Genomic DNA, 18192 nt, shown 5'->3' on the forward strand with positions numbered 1-18192 from the left:
CCTCTGGGAGATAACACAGCAAGGGCAGGGTCACATTCTTCCAATATTGAGCATGTTTGAACTTTGGATAGAAAAATAGAGCTGTTAATGAATTTGTGTCAATCACATTTCAATAAGCATTGAAATGTATCAATAAATAACTGAAAACACAGTGTTAATGATGGTGAGTGCAAGGATTAGGGGTATTGTATTATTTTTCTTGTATCAGGTGACTATTCAGTTAATGTTTGGTTTGTTTTTAAAATACAGGTCTAGTGGAACATGGTCGTAACTGGGCAGCAATTGCCAAGATGGTGGGAACTAAAAGTGAAGCCCAATGTAAAAACTTCTATTTTAACTATAAACGGAGGCACAACCTTGACAACCTTTTGCAGCAGCATAAACAGAAAGTGAGTGTATCAGAGGTGGTGAATCTTTTACTTACTGTTTTTTGGGGTTTTTTTTGCGCTTCAAAGATTGCTCTTGAAGAAAACTTTTTTGTAGCCTTACCTATAAAGGATATGCTAGTTTCTTGGCACAAGTTGACTCTCTTTATTGCCCGGAGAGAAAAATTTCTGTTAGTAGTAATGGCAGTGCAGTACTTTTGAATTACTGTAAACTGGATTTGAAAAATATAAGCATTTTGGAGTTTGAATTGAAAACTTCAGAGTTCTGTTGACCATATTGAATGAGTTGATCTGGCTTATGAAAAAAGACGTTTTCTCAGAGACTCCATGGGGTAAAGACTAAAAACCAGCAAGTTTTGAAGTGTTACGGAAAAAATTATTTAAAGATTATGAGAGATTATTGAAAATGCGTTAACAAGGAAATTCCAGTGTTCTCAGAGTCTACAGAGCTCTTTGAGGGCTCCATGAATATTTTGTTTTCATAAGAATATTAAGCTGTTCCCTTTCCCACTGTGTGGACATTTGCATCCATGGGGTCAGAGAAGCTGTGAGTGAGAGTGCTGGTACGCTGGTGTGGACCTTGGTGGCACCGCCAAGCTCAGTGCACTCTTCATCTCCAGGCAGTTGCAGCTTTGTTTTTGTAAAACGGCAGTTTCACTTAGTGCCTTTGGTGAAGCAAATAAAACTTGGCTTTGGTAAACCTTGAGCCTTGCACACGTGTCTGTATAATGATGGGCGGGGCAGAGAGCCCTCTGTACTGTCTTGGGCCAGGGTAGCACTCAAGGAAAGGCACACTGGGGTTGTTTGAGCTCCAAGCTAAACAAACCTCGCCTTTGTCATGGAATGTCATTTTTAATTAAAAGCATGACAGAAAAACCAGGCTTTTCAGACCTGAAAGTTTGCAGACATTTTCTTGAAAATGAATGAGCCTGTCTTGAAAGAAAACATCCATTAATATTGGTTGCCATTTTTAAATTTCCAGCTGTTAGGCAAAAATTAAAATTTTGGTAAATGTGTGTCTCTCACCATGAGCTTAACATCTTCACACTACTCAAAGACTTTTCTGATGAGACTCTCTAGCTGCTAGCATTATGAGCAATTTTTATTTTTCTTAACATAATTTTCTGTCTTTCACATTCCATGACATTATTTTTACTAGAAAATAAATGTGTATGTTATTTTTATTAGAAAAATAACATTTTTTGGAGGGGGAGAAGAACAGGAGTCTTTCAGGCTTTGGCTGTTTGTGCATGTAGAGTGATAAGTAGTTCCGAAAATGGTTTGGATGTGACTTTTGATCATTCTGATAAAAGCGATCTATCTGCACACAAGGCCTGTTAGTGGTCCCTGAAGGGACTGCCTGCCCCCAGCCAGGGTGCTTGTCAGACAGGCAGCTGCTGGTCTAGAGTACACCTTCTGCCTCAGCTCAGCTGTGAGAAGGCTTGCTTCTTTCCTTTCAGTTATGTAAATCCCAAGTAACAGTAGTTTTACTCTTCTAGGCCTCACGGAAGCCCCGTGAAGAGCGAGACGTGTCTCAATGTGAAAGCGTGGCCTCCACCGTCTCGGCACAGGAGGATGAGGACATTGAGGCCTCGAACGAAGAGGAGAACCCTGAGGACAGTGAAGGTACCACCACTCTTCCGTCTGGTTGTGGCGTCTGCTGGCCCACATGCGTGATGGGCGCCTTAGTTGTTTGGCTGTCTAGGGATTGCTTCATTCAGGAAACGAGAGCACAGCGTATTTATCATTCAATCACACGTGTATTTATGTAGCTCCTGAGATGGTCCAGGTGCTGCAATTGAAAGGTCTTGAAGGATGGCAGTCCTACCTGAGGCACTAAGTGCCGACGTCCATAAGCTGTCACTGTGTCTCTATCGTTGCCACACATGTTGGTTCAGTCAGTACCTTCAGTTTCATTTTCCTCTTTCTTTATTTTATCGAGCTTGATTTATTTCAGCATTTATAAAGCTGAACATGTCATATTGATGTTTTCATGAAAAAAATGTATTAATGTCCCAGAGGCGTTGGCCAAAGAAATGTCAAGAAACTTAAATAAAATCCTTTATGCTTTTGAAAAATTAGTGACAACTTCCTCAAAAAGTAAATGTTTTCTTGATTTTTTTCGAATTAAAAAAGGTACCTAATTTAGTTTACATTACTATTAAAGTTTCTGTGAATTTCTTTTAACTGTCCTCTTCTCAAGTGGGGATTTTCACAGTGATTCCAGTAGCTTTTAATATGTTATATCTTAAACGTATTCATGTTTTATGTATGCAAATATTTTCTCTATCTCATTTGCTTTTTATCTTTAAATTACCAGAATTAAAGCTTTGCAGGTAATTAGAGCTGTTTGCATTTTCCTTTGTAGGCGCTTATGTTTTAAGCTTAAAAGGTTCTACACCTTCCAGGAGTTTTAGAAATACTAAATTCTGGTTTTTCTACAAATTGTTGTCATTGGGTTTTAAACTTAAAATTTATCTTGAAATGGGTTTTGACTTTGAGCAATAAGTGAACTTTATTCTGTGAGGTTTTGTGAAAACCGAGGTCAGGTCAGTTCAGTTCAGTCGCTCAGTCGTGTCCGACTCTTTGCAACCCCATGAATCGCAGCACGCCAGGCCTCCCTGTCCATCACCAACTCTCAGAGTTCACTCAGACTCACGTCCATCGAGTCAGTGATGCCATCCAGCCATCTCATCCTCTGTCGTCCCCTTCTCCTCCTGCCCCAAATCCCTCCCAGCATCAGAGTCTTTTCCAATGAGTCAACTCTTCGCATGAGGTGGCCAAAGTACTGGAGTTTCAGCTTTAGCATCATTCCTTCCAAAGAAATCCCAGGGTATTGCCAAAATGGAGAGACCACTGGAGCAGGCTTGCCTGGGGCGAGCTGAGGGGCTGCAAGCAGTCTGAAGGGGTGGCTGGCATTTGGAAAGAGGTCCTCAGAGTTTGCTGACTTCAATAGGGTTGTAACTGGTAGCCAGTATTGCCTGGGTTATAAATGTACATGAAGCTTTTATTTCACAAGACTGGGTGGCTTAAACAATAGAAACTTACCTATTGTATTAGTGCTTAGTCACTCAGTCATGTCCAACTCTTTGTGACCTCAGGAACTTTAGCCCAGAAGGCTTCTCTGTTCATGGGATTCTCCAGGCAAGAATACTGGAGTGAGTTGCCATTTCTTTGTCCAGGGGGTCTTTCCCGCCCAGGGATCGAACCTGGTCTCTTCTGCATTATAGGCAGATTCTTTACCATTTGAGCCACCAGGGAAGCCCTTTAAATTAGGGTCCAATTTTTATGACCTCATCTAACCTTTATTATCTCCTTTTAAGGGCATTATTTCCAAATATAGTCACATTGAGGGTTAGGGCTTTAACATAAATTTGGGGGTGGGGTGGGACACAGTTCAGTGCATAACAAGGGCCAAGTCTATTTGTCATATGTATGTTTATTTCAGAACATGGAATCCTGTTGCATGGGCTGACATACTCTTAAAAATTGAACACCACGAAATGACTTTTTTCCTTCTCTTTTCTTCCTGTTTCTTTGTCTTTGTGTGAAGCTTTTTCCAAACTGTCAAATGAGGTTGTCAGGTTAATTACAACCTGGTATTACAGCAATGCTTCCGTGGGCTCTAGTGTGGACTGGCCTGGTCACATCATGCCATTTGTACGTGTGTGTGTGTTGTGACGTCTGGTGATGCTGGTTTAGTCGCTAAGTCATGTCTGACTCTTGCAACCCAGCGGGCTGTAGCCCGCCAGGCTCGTCTGTCCATGGGATTCTCTAGGCGAGAATACTGGAGTGGGTTGCCATTTCCTTCTCCAGGTCTTCCTCCCAACCCAGGAATTGAACCCATGTATCCTGCATTGCATGCAGATTCTTTACCGACTGAGCTATGAGGGAGATCCTTGGAATGATGACATCTGGAATGGTTTCCTATTAGTAGGAAATGAACTTGCCACCAGAATGGTGGGGTCTCCAGTTCCTTTGACTTAATTTCACTTGTCAGAGAAGAGCAGCAAGCACAGTGCATTTTCCATGAGCCCTGATTGGTCTTAACTGCTCAGTTCAGGGAGACCCTGAAGCCACATGGGTTTGTGCCCTCAGGCTCTTGCGCTCGGGTGAGTGGAGATAGCTGCTAGAGGCCAAGTCTCCATGTTGGCTTCCTGAATGGGCGTCTGACCATATGAGTATCTTTCGTAATTCGATGAGTTACATCAGAAGGACCAAACCTTTTTTGTAATTTAGATTTTCTCTTGGTCTGAATCATTCTTTGAGGTGTTCTGAGGGGGAAAGAAAAAGACACTCACACTTGGCTGGTGCTTGGTAAAGCACTGAGACTTGAAAGAAGAAGATAACTGAAGGAGTGCTTATGCCAGATGATGTCATCTGCATAATCACTGACGTGTCCTCCAGGCTTTGGAGGAGAAATGACTTGTTAGTTTGTCCTCGAACTTGGCTTCCATCACTGTGTGAATAGAAATGATGCTGCTGCTGCCACTGCTAAGTTGCTTCGGTCGTGTCTGACTCTGTGCAACCCCATAGACGGCAGCCCACCAGGCTCCACTGTCTCTGGGATTCTCCAGTCAAGAATACCAAAGTGTGTTGCCATTTCCCTCTCCAATGCATGAAATTGAAATTGAATGTGAAGTCTCTCAGTTGTGTCCAACTCTTCGGGACCCCATGGACTGCAGCCCACCAGGCTTCTCCGTCCGTGGGATTCTCCAGGCAAGAGTACTGGAATGGGGTGCCATTGCCCTCTCCGGAAATGAGGATGAAGTCTGGCTTTTTGTCTGCCTTTCAACACTGGTAGCATCTTTCACCAACCATAATTGCTGCTGTCCATTAGACCTTATAACACATGAGGTGCTCTTCTGAGCTTTTGTCTTTTGATTTTGTTTTTGTTGTTGAGACTTGAGCTGTTATCTGAGTCCAGGCTCACACATCTAACTGCCTGTATAACCTTTGTATTTGGGCACCTAAGGGTTAACAGCATCCGAAACCGACCTGTGTCTCTCACCTCCACACCTCCCTTTCCCTCCAGTCTCCCCCTGGGTGCGTGGGTGCATCTCCTTAGATCTCCCCTCCTCCATTGCTGCCACCCCACTTAGAGCCACTGTCCCTTCCTTCAGTGGCCTCTGGATTGGTCTGCTTGCTGCTGTTTGTTCCATTATATTTTTTTTCCTCCAGAGAGCAGCCCGAGTGAACCTTGTAAAATACAAATCAGGTCAGGTCTCTCTGCTCCACATCCTGTGATGCTTCTCCCATCTCATTCAGAATCAAAGCTGGAGGCCTGCAGTGAGGCGTGCAGCCTCCCTGTAGGCACTGGCCCTTCTTACGTCTCTGGCCTCTGGCGGCCCCTTCTGTTGCTCACTCTGTTCTTTTTTACTGTGGTTAAATGAGATAAAATTGACATATAATGTTACACTAGTTTCAGGTGAACAACATAATGATTCAGTACTTGTACATTATGAAATAATCTAGTTCATCATCCAGTAAGTCTGGTTAACTTTCATCATTGCATAGTTACTTTTCTTGTGATGAGAATTTTTAATGTCTACTCTTGGCAACTTTCAGATTTACAACACAGTGTAATTAACTGTAGTCACTATGCCGTACGTCACATCCACAGGATTTAGTTATTTTATAACTAGGTGTTTGAGTCTTTTGACACATTCATCCCTTTTGCCTACTCCTCACCTCCTGCCTCTGACAACCACCAGTGTATTCTCTCTATTGGTGCTGTTTTCTTTTTAAAGATTCCACACGTGAGTGAGATCATCCAGTGTCCTTCTCTGTCTGACTTATTTCACTTAGCACAGCGCCCTCAAGTTCCATCTGTGTTGTCAGAAATGACAAGACATATATTTATATATGTTTACATATATGTGTGTGTGTGTATATACATACCACATTTTCTGAATCCTTTCATCCATTGACAGACACTTAGGTTGCTTCCATATCTAGGTTATTGTAAATAGTGCTCCAGTGAATGTTGGAGTGCATATATTTTTTCAAGTTAGTGTTTTTTTTCCCCCTTCAGATAATACCCAGGCATAGAATTGCTGGGTCATATGGTAGTCCTGTTTTTAATTTTTTGAGGAAGCTTCATACTCTTTTTCATAGTGGCTGCACCAGTTCCCTTCCTACCAGCAGTGCATTAAGGGCCCCCTTTCTCCACGTCCCCCCAGCTGTTGGCACTGCTTGTCTTTGTGATGATGGCACTGGCAGGTGTGAGGCGCCACTCCCTCTGTTTGCCCACTGTCCTCATTGCTGCGCCCAAGCTGACAACCCCAGGTGAGGGGCTTTTCCGCGTGCTCATTTCTTCCTGGCATGCGCTTCCCCACTTCCTTTGGGCCTCTGGCGATGTCATGTGAGTGCTCTCATGCCTCTGTACCCACTGGCTCTCAGTGAGTTCCATATTCACTGCGTTTATTACTACCTGATGTGTCAAGTGTTTATTGCTCATTCCCTGTTTCACCCTAGGATTTCTTCTCCCATGGCTGGGTTACCAGGACCTCAAACAGCTTCTTATATGGCAGGTGTTAGGCACATATTTGAATGAATGAAAGCATGAATTTGTCGAGTTATTAAAAATTATGTTATGTGTGAAAAGTATTTGTTCTCATATGATCATTTAAGTTTTTATTTTTACTGTTTTTTATATAAAAATGATACATTTATGGCATCAGAGTTTCCTATTTTGCTTAAAATATTTCTGCATATCTCTTGAGGTTATTTGTATTTCGTACTAGATTATCTTCTTAAGAGTTTTAAAAGGATTTATCCCATTTGGAATTCTTTTTCTGCATTATGTAAGGCAGCATTCGTGTTTTTCTCCCACCAAAGGACCAGTTCTGAGAAATCGCACTCATTAGCTGTTATCCTGCCTCAGAGATTTAGAGCACTGGCTCTGGCATGTATCAGTTCCTCACGTCCATCAGGACCTGTTCCTGACCTTCTCTTCTGTACCACTGGTTTGTCTTGTCTGTCTCTGGGGCAGCCCCAAACGTGTCGTAATACATTGACTTTGTAGTGAGTTTAAGTGTCTGAGGAGTAAGTCTCTCCCATGCTGGTAACATTTTCTAATTTTCTTGAATTTTCTCAGGGACTTATTTTTTCACATAAATTATAAATTGATCTTACACACCTTTGGGATTCTCATTGGAGTTATATGTATTAATTTTAGGGAGATGTAAATTTTTTGTGTTGTCTTGTAGTCTATTTTAAGAAAATAATCGAAAACATAATGTTGAAGTGAGTATCTCTGTGTCCTGTTCATAGCAGTGTCGCGTTGAAAGTAGCCCAAGGGTTCAGTAATAGAGGAAAGGTGACATAAACTTAAAGACATGTTCACAGCCACTCATTCATTTCACACCGCATCAGGTATGTGAGCCCGCTCTGTGCCAGGACCTTGGCCTTGTGCTGGTCACTAGGACTAAATGAAAAGCGAAATGTGTAATCCTTACCCGTATGGTGTTCACAGGCTCATGGGAGCAACAGCCAGGGGTCACGTAATTGTGAACAAAAGTAAAATTGTAGCTGCAGTCAGTACATGTGCTGTGGAAGCCATCAGCAGCAAAGTTCAGCTTTGTTGAGGTAATCAGAGAAGGCTTTTTTTTAAAGTATGTGGTAGTTGATCTAATATCCAAAGGAAAGAGTAGATGAAAGCCATTCAGAATGTGTGTAGTCAGTAGTAAGGGATGCATGGACCTTCAAAGAACTGAAAGAAGACCACAGAGGAGGCGGGGCTGGAGAGAGAGCGGGCAGCTCGCAAGAATGGCCACACCCAGCAGCTTGGGACTGGATCCTGGGAGCAGCAAGGCTCCTGGAGACGTTTTAAGCGGGAGAGAGTGCGAGTGAGTTTTGGTAAGATTGGGCTTTTAAATTCACTCTGGCTTTGTGGTAGAGAGGAGTCTGGGGTGGTGGTGAGAAGAGTCGTTTCTGGAGTCAAATGGCAGTTGTGAAATTGAATAGAAATGGCTGGATTTGAGGGATATTTTTAGAGAGAAATCTATAACTCATCAAGGTGCAGAATCTGGAGATAAATGAGAGGAGCGTGTGAAAGATGACTCCTGGGTTCCTAGCTTGTTTGCTGGATACTAAACTCTAAAAAAGAGCTTGATTTGAGACTTGGGAGAGTTGAATACCAGTCCAGAGTAAGACACAGAGAATTTGTAATTCCTTTGTGACATCTAGGTAAAAGCATTAAAAGTACATGTATGAGATGGAACAAATGGTGGGAAAGACCAGTGTTACAACAAATTAAATGACAGAACCTATGTAATATTGTCCTAGAGCTCTGCTATCCAGTGAGGTAGCCACTGGACACCCGTGTGGTGGTTGAGTTCTTAAAATGTGATTGCAGTCTTCCCTCCACCTGAGGATCCTGCATATGCGGGTTCAACCAGCTGCGGGTCCAAAATATTAAAAAAAAAAAACAACCCAGAAGGTGCCCCAAAGCAGAATTCCACACTATGGCAACTATTTACACAGCATTTGCATTGTTCGTACAGCTCTTCAGACAGAAGTTTTATTAGGTATCATAAGTCATCTCGAGATGATGTGAAGAGTACTGGAGGATGTGCATAGGTTGTATGCAAACACTACGCCCTTTTATACAAGGGACTTGAGCACCCGTGGATTTTGGTATCTGTGGTGGGGTGTGGGGGTTTTCCTGGAATCAGTCCCCTCCAGACACCAAGGGACAGCTGTCGAGAAAGTTGAGATGTGCCGAAATGTGAAATAGCAAATTTTGAAGACTTAGTACTAAAAAAAGGTAAAACACCTTGTTACTAGGTTTCTATGTTGGTTATGTTTAAAATGGTAATATTTTGCACATATTGGGTTAAATAAAATTATTGTTGAAGTTAATTTTACCTGTCTCTCTTCTTACTTTTTTAACGTGGCCTCAAGAAAAATTAAAATTACGGATGTAATGTGCATTAGGTTCCTCTTTGGATGGTGCTGTTCTAATGTCAGCTCTCCTGGGTTAAAAAAAGCAGAGACAGGACTGGTAGAAATAAATCAGAATGTCATCTTTTATGGAAATGTTTTTGATTTAGTTTTATTCTATCTTTTTCAAATTTTGTATGAATTATTTTTGGACATTAAAAGCTTTTATGCTTTCTGTTTCCAAAGACTGAGGCAATTTGAGCTTTCCCTTTCGTACTTTTTAGAAAACTTGTTTTCCCAGTGCTGTGGTACTTCAAGGGAGGTCATCACAGGAGGATAACTCATCCTAAACAAGTACTTTCAAGCATGGCTTCTGTCACCACCTGACACATGTTCATTATCAGATTTTTATGCTGTATCATTATCTTTAAGGTGCTGAAAATAGTTCTGATACAGAAAGTGCTCCTTCTCCTTCACCAGTTGAAGCTGTCAAGCCTGGCGAAGACAGCACTGAAAATGCGCCTCCTCGAGGGACTGCTGAGGCCGCGGCCGAGCTGGAGGCCACCCCTGATGCCGCGCCCAGGCCTTCTCCCTCGCCGGCAGCTGCGAGCACAAAAGTGGCCGAGGATGACAGTGTGGAAGCCCCGGCGAATGATAGCATCACAGTGGACACGGCCGAGCCAATGGAAGTGGAGCATGAGGAGCACGGGGCTGAAGGCACTTCTGCTCTTGACCTCCCCTCTGCCACCAAGGCCGATGCTGTGGATGTTGAAATGCGGGTGCCAGAAAGCAGTCCATCCAGAGTCGAAGGGGACCCCAAAGACAGAGACCTGCAGAGGAGTGGCGAGAAGCCGGAGCCTGGAGAAGACGATCTAGGGGTGGCCCAGCAGCTGAGTGCCCCGAGGCCCGAGCCCCTGTCCGACCATGATTCCAGCGCCACTTGCAGTGCAGACGAGGACGTGGACGGGGAGCCCGAGAGGCAGCGGTGAGGCTCCCTCCTTGACCTCCCCCGTCTTTATTCTGCTGGTCGCAGACTGAACCCGGGGTGGTGCTGGCTGCCAAGGTTGCTCCTGTGTAAATACTGGCCAGTGAGAGAGTCTGTCTGCTTTTACTGTTGGGTTCTGATGCTAGTCACCTGATTAACCAAAAAGAACTGTGTGGTCGTTATTTTTTAAAGAAAAAGACTTTAACTTCTTTCCGTATCAATTGTTAGGTACATCCCATATGATAGCAGAGAATGGCGGTCAGCTCCCAGAGCTGTGACCAGAACCGCAGTTGCCTGCTGCTGTGGTGGCCGAGCCATGTGACGTGGTGGTGAAGGGGCAGGCGGGAGGCGGGGGCCCCAGCTCTGCCCTCGGATGGAATGGCCTCGGAGCGAGGCCACAGTGCCTGCGTGTGAGATGTGAGAGATGCTGAGGGCAAAAATGGGGACTGGAGGAAAAGTGTGTTAGAAAGCATAATCTGATTCAAGTTGGTGGTGATTGTAATGGTCACCTTTTTGTATCACTTAAAACGGTAGATTATTCATATTTGTAATTTAAAGTACAGTATGATACAAATTAACTTACATACTTTTAGTCAAATTAATATTATAGAAATACAATCTTTATGGTTTTTATAACATTTGCTGTAAAAAAAATAAATTTTTATAGGAGTAGATACTACCTTCTTTAGTATACTCAGTTTCTTGGGTGTTTACTTTTCCCTGAAAAAAATGCAGTCACCTAGAATCACAGTACCTAGAATCATTTGTACCATGTTGAATTGATTGGTGCAAACTGTAGAATGAATTAGACCAAAATGTCATTTGACCAGAAACCCAACTCAGCTCTTTTTTTCTATGTTCCCCCTTTTTAATAAGAAAGAGGCTCTCAGGAGACAGCCAGATTCTGCTCAGAGCTCTGCTTCTATAGTGTGTCCTGGTGTCATTGTGCTTTCGGTCCGTTTACAGTGTATTGTACATCTTATATACTAAAGAATGGGACTTGATACTAGAATGGTATTGAACATAACAATCATGATTTCTCCAAGAAGATTTTTATGTGGTAGATAATAGAATTTTAATCAGCAAAAATAGAAATAATATAGGGCTCCTACTTAACCATGGTTTTTCAGAAAATTGAAGGTTCTAGCATTCTTCTTCTCATGTCTCAATACTGTGGATTTTAACTGTTCCAAACTTTAAACATAAATGGATTCAAGCTGTATGGTCCCTTTTTAAGCATGTTTTACTGAAATAATGTCATCTAAAATAAGAGTCATGTGTTCTGTGCTGTTGGCTTTAGTGACTTATTTATAAATTTATGACTGAAGGGAAAATTAGGATGGCAGTAATCATAAAGGGGAGGAGCACCTGAGGGCTGACTGTGATAGTGGTCATGAAGTTCTGACGTTCCTTATCAGCACATGGTACTCTGTGGATGATCCTCTAGTTCACTTTGCTTCCAAGCTGGCAAAATGACACTTTCTGTTGTTTGTATCTTTAATAATATCTTGATTCTTTGTGTAAAAAGTTGTTTTCTTTTACACATTCCTGTTTTCCTACACATTTATACCTTTTCAAATGTTCACCTTTCCCGGTAACTGACAACACTGGGAAATATGATGGCGCCTGTAAGGTATTGTGTTCCAGTTCCTCTTCTGGACATCCTTTACTCAAGTGTGGGTCCTGAAACTAAGTGAAGTGGTGCAGTGTGCGGTGGCAGAGGGTGAGCGGGAGCACGGGCTGGGTGGGGAGCGCGGGCAGCCATGTGAGCTCAACCTGCTGTTGCCTCGTGGGAGTGCTGCCTCTGTGGTGCCGTTTCTCCCCAGTTTTCATGAGAAACCAGGAGTCTGGAATTATGGGTGAAATTTTTTTGTTGTTTCTATTTCTTTTTTTTTTTTGGTGTTGCTGGGTCTTTGTTGCTGTGTGCAGGCTTGTTTTCTCTAGTTGTGATGAGTTAGGCCTGCTCTCTGTTGCAATGTGTGGGCTTCTCAGTGAGATGGCTTCTCTTGTGGAGCTCAGGCTCTAGGCTCAGGCTTTGGTAGTTGTGGTGCTCGTGGGCTTAGTTGCCCTGTGGCATGTGGGGTCTTCGTGGACCAGGAATGGAACCCACGTCCCCTGTATTGACAAGTGGACTCTTTACCACTGGACCACCAGGGAAGTCCCTGGGTGAAATTCTTGATTTTAAAATGATGGTGGTTTATTCAGATGTTTTAAAAATACTCTCTCATCTTAGCAAAACACTAGTTTGTAACCTATGTTAATGGTAAATTAGGACCTGACATTCTCTAATGGCCCTTGTTCAGATTGTTCTGTTGGTTAGATGCAGATGAGTATCAACCTATAAATTAACATTAGATTTCTTTACCTGAAAATTTAGCCTTGTAGATTTTTTCCTTACTATTCAAATATGTAAGGTTAATGTTATATATGTGTGTGTGTGTACATGTTAACTTACAAGGAATTATGGTGATTGTATGTTTAAAGTCTTGAATAAGAATATATTGATTAGTCATTTTTAATTGCATTTTCAGAATGTTTCCTATGGATTCCAAGCCTTCGTTGTTAAATCCCACTGGGTCTATACTGGTCTCATCACCCATAAAACCAAACCCACTGGACCTGCCTCAGCTTCAGCATCGAGCTGCTGTCATCCCACCAATGGTAAGTTTTCAACGTGAGTAAGAAAAGTAGAGTTGAAAACAAAGACCTTTAGAGACATTTCTTCTTTAATCAGTGCTTGATTTTTTTTTTTAATTGTAGTAAAAATCATATAACATGAAATTTACATCTTAACTCTTACGTGTGCTGTTCAGTAGGGTTAAGTATATCTATTAAACCATCACTCTCCCCTGCCCCCAGCAACCTACACCTTTTTACTGTCTGTTTTATGAATTTCGCTACCTACAGAAGTGGGCTCATAATACAGTGTTTGTGTTTTTTTGTGGCTGTTTTATTTCACTTCGCCTAATGTTCTGAAGATTATTCATATTGTGGCACATGTTGATTCTCCTTCTATCTTAAGACTGTGTGTATAGACCACATTTGATTTATCCATTCATCTGTTGAATGCATTGCTTTTTCAAATGAATTCATGTGAGAATTGATTGAAATGATCCATTTCCAGTTAAGTTAAAAAGAGAAATGTGGTGCTCTAGCCATAAATGTTACTGAGTTTTGTGTTTGTTTTGTTTTGCTATAAGATAATAGTAAATATAAATAGTGTATCTAGATGTTGAATGTTTAGAATAAATTATAGAGGTTATGGTTAGCTTTAGTATACAGTTCCAAACCTAGTTTTATTTGCATATTATCTTATTAATCTCTGTGAATTTGACTCCCTTTTGATCCTGAATTCTGGTATTGGGTATTGATCCTTAGTTATGTTCTAGCTCTTTATTTCAGAGGATAAAAATTTGTTCCCTAGGTCACATGACAATACATAAAAGTTAAGTGTGTGCCTCTGATAAATAGGCTCACCAAAAAAATCATTAAACATTTGTTCATTCGTTGATTTACCCAAATGGACATAAATTGAGGGTCTGCCGAGTTCAAGGTAACATTTTTCTTATGTTTTGTGGAATGTCATAATCTCTGACTTCAGAAAATTTAGAGATTGGTCTTGATAATAAGACATAGAAGCAAATCCTGTTTCTTGTTCTGCCTCAGTTTTTAGAAATTCATTTATTCTAATTGGAGGATAATTGCAATGTTGTGTTGGTTTCTGCCATACATCAACATGGATCAGCCATAGGTGTACGTATGTCCCCTCTGCACAATAAAAATTTAAAAGAATTAAAATGTGATGCTCTGTTAGGTTGAAAAATATACTATGAGCAATTCAGAGGAAGGAGTACTTCCTGGTTAAAGAGACACTTAAAAACTCTTCATAGGAAATAATGTTTTGATTGGACCAACGCAGTTCATTTTGCTTTATATTTATAGTAAAAGAAGGAGAAGGCACATTTACATATAAGCTAAAACCCAAAGGCAAGAAAATTATGTGTGTATTATGAGTGCAGTGAAAAATCCTACCTACAGCAGTGGAAAAAACTGTGGGTCTTTAGGTCACAGGTTGTAAAAGGGTCTGCTCTCTGCTAGTCCCAGGATGCGCATATTCATGCCAGAGCAGCTTGGATTCTTTTCTTTATGAGGTGGGAGAGACAGAAGACAGAGAAAACAGGAGTCTAAGTTGCCCGTTGTGTCAGTGATGTGCACTGTGAGAGCGGAGCAGGCGGCAGCAAGAGGGAAGGCAGGAGGGATGGCAGTGTGGCGTTGGATGGTGGGGCTGGCCTGTCTGAAGAGAACTGCATCTTATGAAGTTGGTGGTGGACGGGAGGAGATGGGTGAGGCCGTGGTGGCTGCCAGACTTCTGGCTGAAGCTGCTGGGGTTCTGCTTTGTACGAGAAGCCAGAGAAGTGTTCAGTGTAGCAAATGAGAAGCTCCATTTTGAATGTGAGTTTTGAGGTGCTTTGAGATAGCTGAGTGGAGTTGTTAAGGGCAGTGACTGTGGAACTTGGAGAAAAATGTCTCAGAAATATTTGCTTATGAGCCATTAACATAGAGGTGACATTTAAATCCACAGGAGTGGGTGTGAGCACCTATGAGGGTCAGGAAGAGGGTGGGCCAGACCTGAGCCACCAGGGGCTCAAAGTCTTAAGTTAAAAGCAGATGGAAATACTGTGATTTCTGACTTTGATTTCTCTTAACACAACTTTCGGAGAAGGCAATGGCACCCCACTCCAGTACTCTTGCCTGGAAAATCCCATGGATGGAGGAGCCTGGTAGGCTGCAGTCCATGGGGTCGCTAGGAGTTGGACACGACTGAGCGACTTCACTTTCACGCATTGGAGAAGGAAATGGCAACCCACTCCAGTGTTCTTGCCTGGAGAACCCAGGGGCCTGGGGGAGCCTGGTGGGCTGCTGTCTATGGGGCACACGGAGTCAGACATGACTGTGAGGTGATTTAGCAGCAGCAGCAGCAACACAGGTTTGGGATTTATATCGTGTTCAAATCTGAAAGTAATTGTTTAGCATTTTAAGCATAAAGCTTGAAGATTTCTTTGATTAAAAAAATGGTAAAACCACTTCAAGTAGTCAGATTATATAGAAATAAGGGTTACTTGCAACAGATGGTAAAATGGCTACTTTGTTGGTGTCTGGTGTATTTAGATTTTTTCCTCCCTGTAGGTTTCCTGCACCCCGTGTAACATCCCGATCGGGACCCCTGTGAGCGGCTATGCCCTCTACCAGCGGCACATCAAAGCCATGCATGAGTCGGCACTCCTGGAGGAACAGCGGCAACGGCAGGAGCAGCTGGACCTAGAGTGTCGGAGCTCCACCAGCCCATGCGGTGCCGCCCGGAGCCCCGGCAGAGACTGGGAAGGTGGGTAGTGTGCGCACCGCCCAGGACACAGGTGCAGGTGGTGGGAAGCAGAGCTGCATTTGAAACCTAATGGCGCTGTCCTGAACAGATAAAGTTCCTTACCTTAACCTCCGTTAGACTGTCAAGGGATGTCAGTGTTTTTGATCACTGAAGGATGGCGGTGATGTTTTCAGTAGACTTCTTGTTAATGTGAATTTTGTGATGTTCACTTTACTGCTGATGATTGTGTACTGGCTGTTCTTTCTGCTGCGTTCATCTGAGTTTTCAGAGTCAGTGAGAATTACCTGTCCTCCAAGCAAGTCAGGGAAATATTCTAAACCTCTGATATGATGAGATCAACTTGGTGTAGCACAGTCGATCAGACCTTGACTTACCCCTCACTATGGTCGTGGGCAAGCCACTTGACCTTCTCAGCTTTAGTAAAGTGCAAATAATACATCTGTCTGTCTAATCTAGCTATATCTCTGCCTTTCTGAAAACGAATGCACATTCAGTATTGTTTTATAACGTGTGGTTCAGCATTATTTTACATACAGTATGATAATTTACAGCAGTAGTATATTAGCACATGCATAGTGTAATAGACACCTTGAAGAGTGCTGTTATCCTTTGTGTCACTGTTGTTACTTCAAGTGACAGATTTGAGTTGTGCATGTTCTTTTTAGTAGGTGCATGATACACTTAGTTTCTTTTAAAACAAGAAGAAAGGGAGCCATTACTAAATTTTAGTTAATTCTTCTGTTATGGTTAGAAAACGGCACCTAGTAGTCAGTACTCTGTAGTAGTAGTCTGGTTGATAGTAACCGATGGACTGCCTAGTACAACACACTTAGAATATGAGACCATTAAAGTCTTCTCTGACTATGGTTTCATTTTTTGTAATGATTCAGTAGACTGTTGGTAGTACCTTGTATAAGATAAGGGCTGTTAGCTATAGAACGCCATGCATTTCAAGGACTGTTTAACGTAAAAGTGGAACTGTGGTGCTTAACTGACCCTGCTGACTCCTTGTCCCTGTCCCACCAGGAGTAAACGGTTAGTTACTGAACGTCCTGTGTCAGAGTTTTACATATAAGATTGCTAGTGTTTTAAATATAAATCTTAGGCTATTAAAAATGGGAACCAGATTAATACCCACCATGGCTATATGTATAATAGGTGCTAAATGAATATTTCTTGAATGAAAGTAGAAAAAATATTGTTAACTTGTGAGCTTTTAGTATATTGCCTCTAGAGAATCCTTAATCCCTAACTCAGTAATTGACATAATGTGTACTCAGCAATTACATGTTAAAGGAATGATTTAAATGGAGTAGGATAAAAATGGATTTAGCAGAAGTACTTGTCTTTTGAGGATTCCAATGATGAGAAAAATCTGTCAGTATGAAAATTATAAATTATAGAATAAGTCTTTTGATCTATCCCTTACATAAATGATTTAGAATAAATTTTTTTAAACAGAATTAAAATGTGGAAAAACTAACATTCAAATAGTGTTTTCTGAACTTATGCTAAAGCTTAGCATTTTTCAGCTGACAACATCTGAATCATTCTAATATGTCTGTATAATTGTTTTAAGAACTGAGGCTCTTTTCTTTATCTCCGTTACAAGTGGGTTATATTGGCAGCCCCAAGTTCTGAGACTTCAGACTGTGAATTGCATTTCTCCATGATCAGTCACATTAATCCATGTGGTTTAGATCTGAATGGTATCCTTTTTTGAATAGTGATACAGTGGTGTTAAACCCAAACTGTCATTATTTATGTGATCAGTATGACACCAAAGTGTTTGTTAATATGACATCACTTTGGTTCAAGGTGACTCTACAAACTGGGGTGGTTGATTACATTTTATTCTAAGGTTAAGTTTTGTTTTAGCTAATCTAGCTAGTATGTTCATCCAGTAATTCGTTTAACAAGTGCTGAAGGCTCTCCTGAATTTATAGCTATTTTGTAGTTTGCTTAAAGGATAATCTCCCAAATAACATTTATATGTTTGCAATTAACTCACTTGTATGTAGAGTGTTTGATAGGAATATTTTCAGTGCAGCATCATAGAATAGTTTATAGAATGGTAAATACAGTGAGAATGAGTTCTAACATATAAACCATTACCAACTGGTGTTGTCCATGTGAGGTAGGAACACAGTTCTGGCTTTTCCTTTCACGGGCTCATTTAGAAGGTAATAGGCAGCACCTGTTGTCCACCTGTTGGATTGTGTTCACCTTCTCTTTATGAGACAGGCGGTTTAAGCCTTTCCATTTGTAGAAAAGCTTGAAAAAGCCTCAGAGAAAAGTTGTTCTCATTTTCTAGTAACATTTGTACAAGTTGACTCCTGCTTTAGTTGGAAACCTTTTTTCTGCAGTGAAAGAACTCAGACTTGACATATGTAAAGGTAGAACTTCACTTCTAATGAAGTGAAGTTCTAATGCAGGTTTTAACAAAATCCAACCAAAATAAGAGTTAATGCTTCTGTGCAACTGAATCTAGTTTATCTTTTTTATTTTTTCAACTGAGTACGTGATGACTTAAATGGTTGTATTTAGAACCA

At 41.6% G+C, this 18192-nt stretch overlaps 1 protein-coding gene across 29 annotated transcripts in view; it reads left to right on the top strand.

Annotated features, from left to right (window-relative positions):
* Window positions 1-18192, top strand: part of NCOR1 (nuclear receptor corepressor 1) — a 115654-nt gene that overhangs the window by 63028 nt on the left and 34434 nt on the right. For 27 of the 29 annotated variants that reach the window (XM_061389732.1, XM_061389739.1, XM_061389731.1 and 24 more), the window contains 5 exons: window positions 250-389; window positions 1886-2012; window positions 9705-10257; window positions 12789-12918; window positions 15445-15640. In XM_061389732.1, coding sequence (XP_061245716.1) covers window positions 250-389; window positions 1886-2012; window positions 9705-10257; window positions 12789-12918; window positions 15445-15640 — 1146 coding nt within the window. The remainder of the gene's footprint in view (window positions 1-249; window positions 390-1885; window positions 2013-9704; window positions 10258-12788; window positions 12919-15444; window positions 15641-18192) is intronic. The other 2 variants (XM_061389745.1, XM_061389755.1) reach the window with 1 other exon arrangement.

This window comes from Bos javanicus, chromosome 19 (genome assembly GCF_032452875.1).
Source record: "Bos javanicus breed banteng chromosome 19, ARS-OSU_banteng_1.0, whole genome shotgun sequence".
Classification (NCBI taxonomy): domain Eukaryota; kingdom Metazoa; phylum Chordata; class Mammalia; order Artiodactyla; family Bovidae; genus Bos; species Bos javanicus.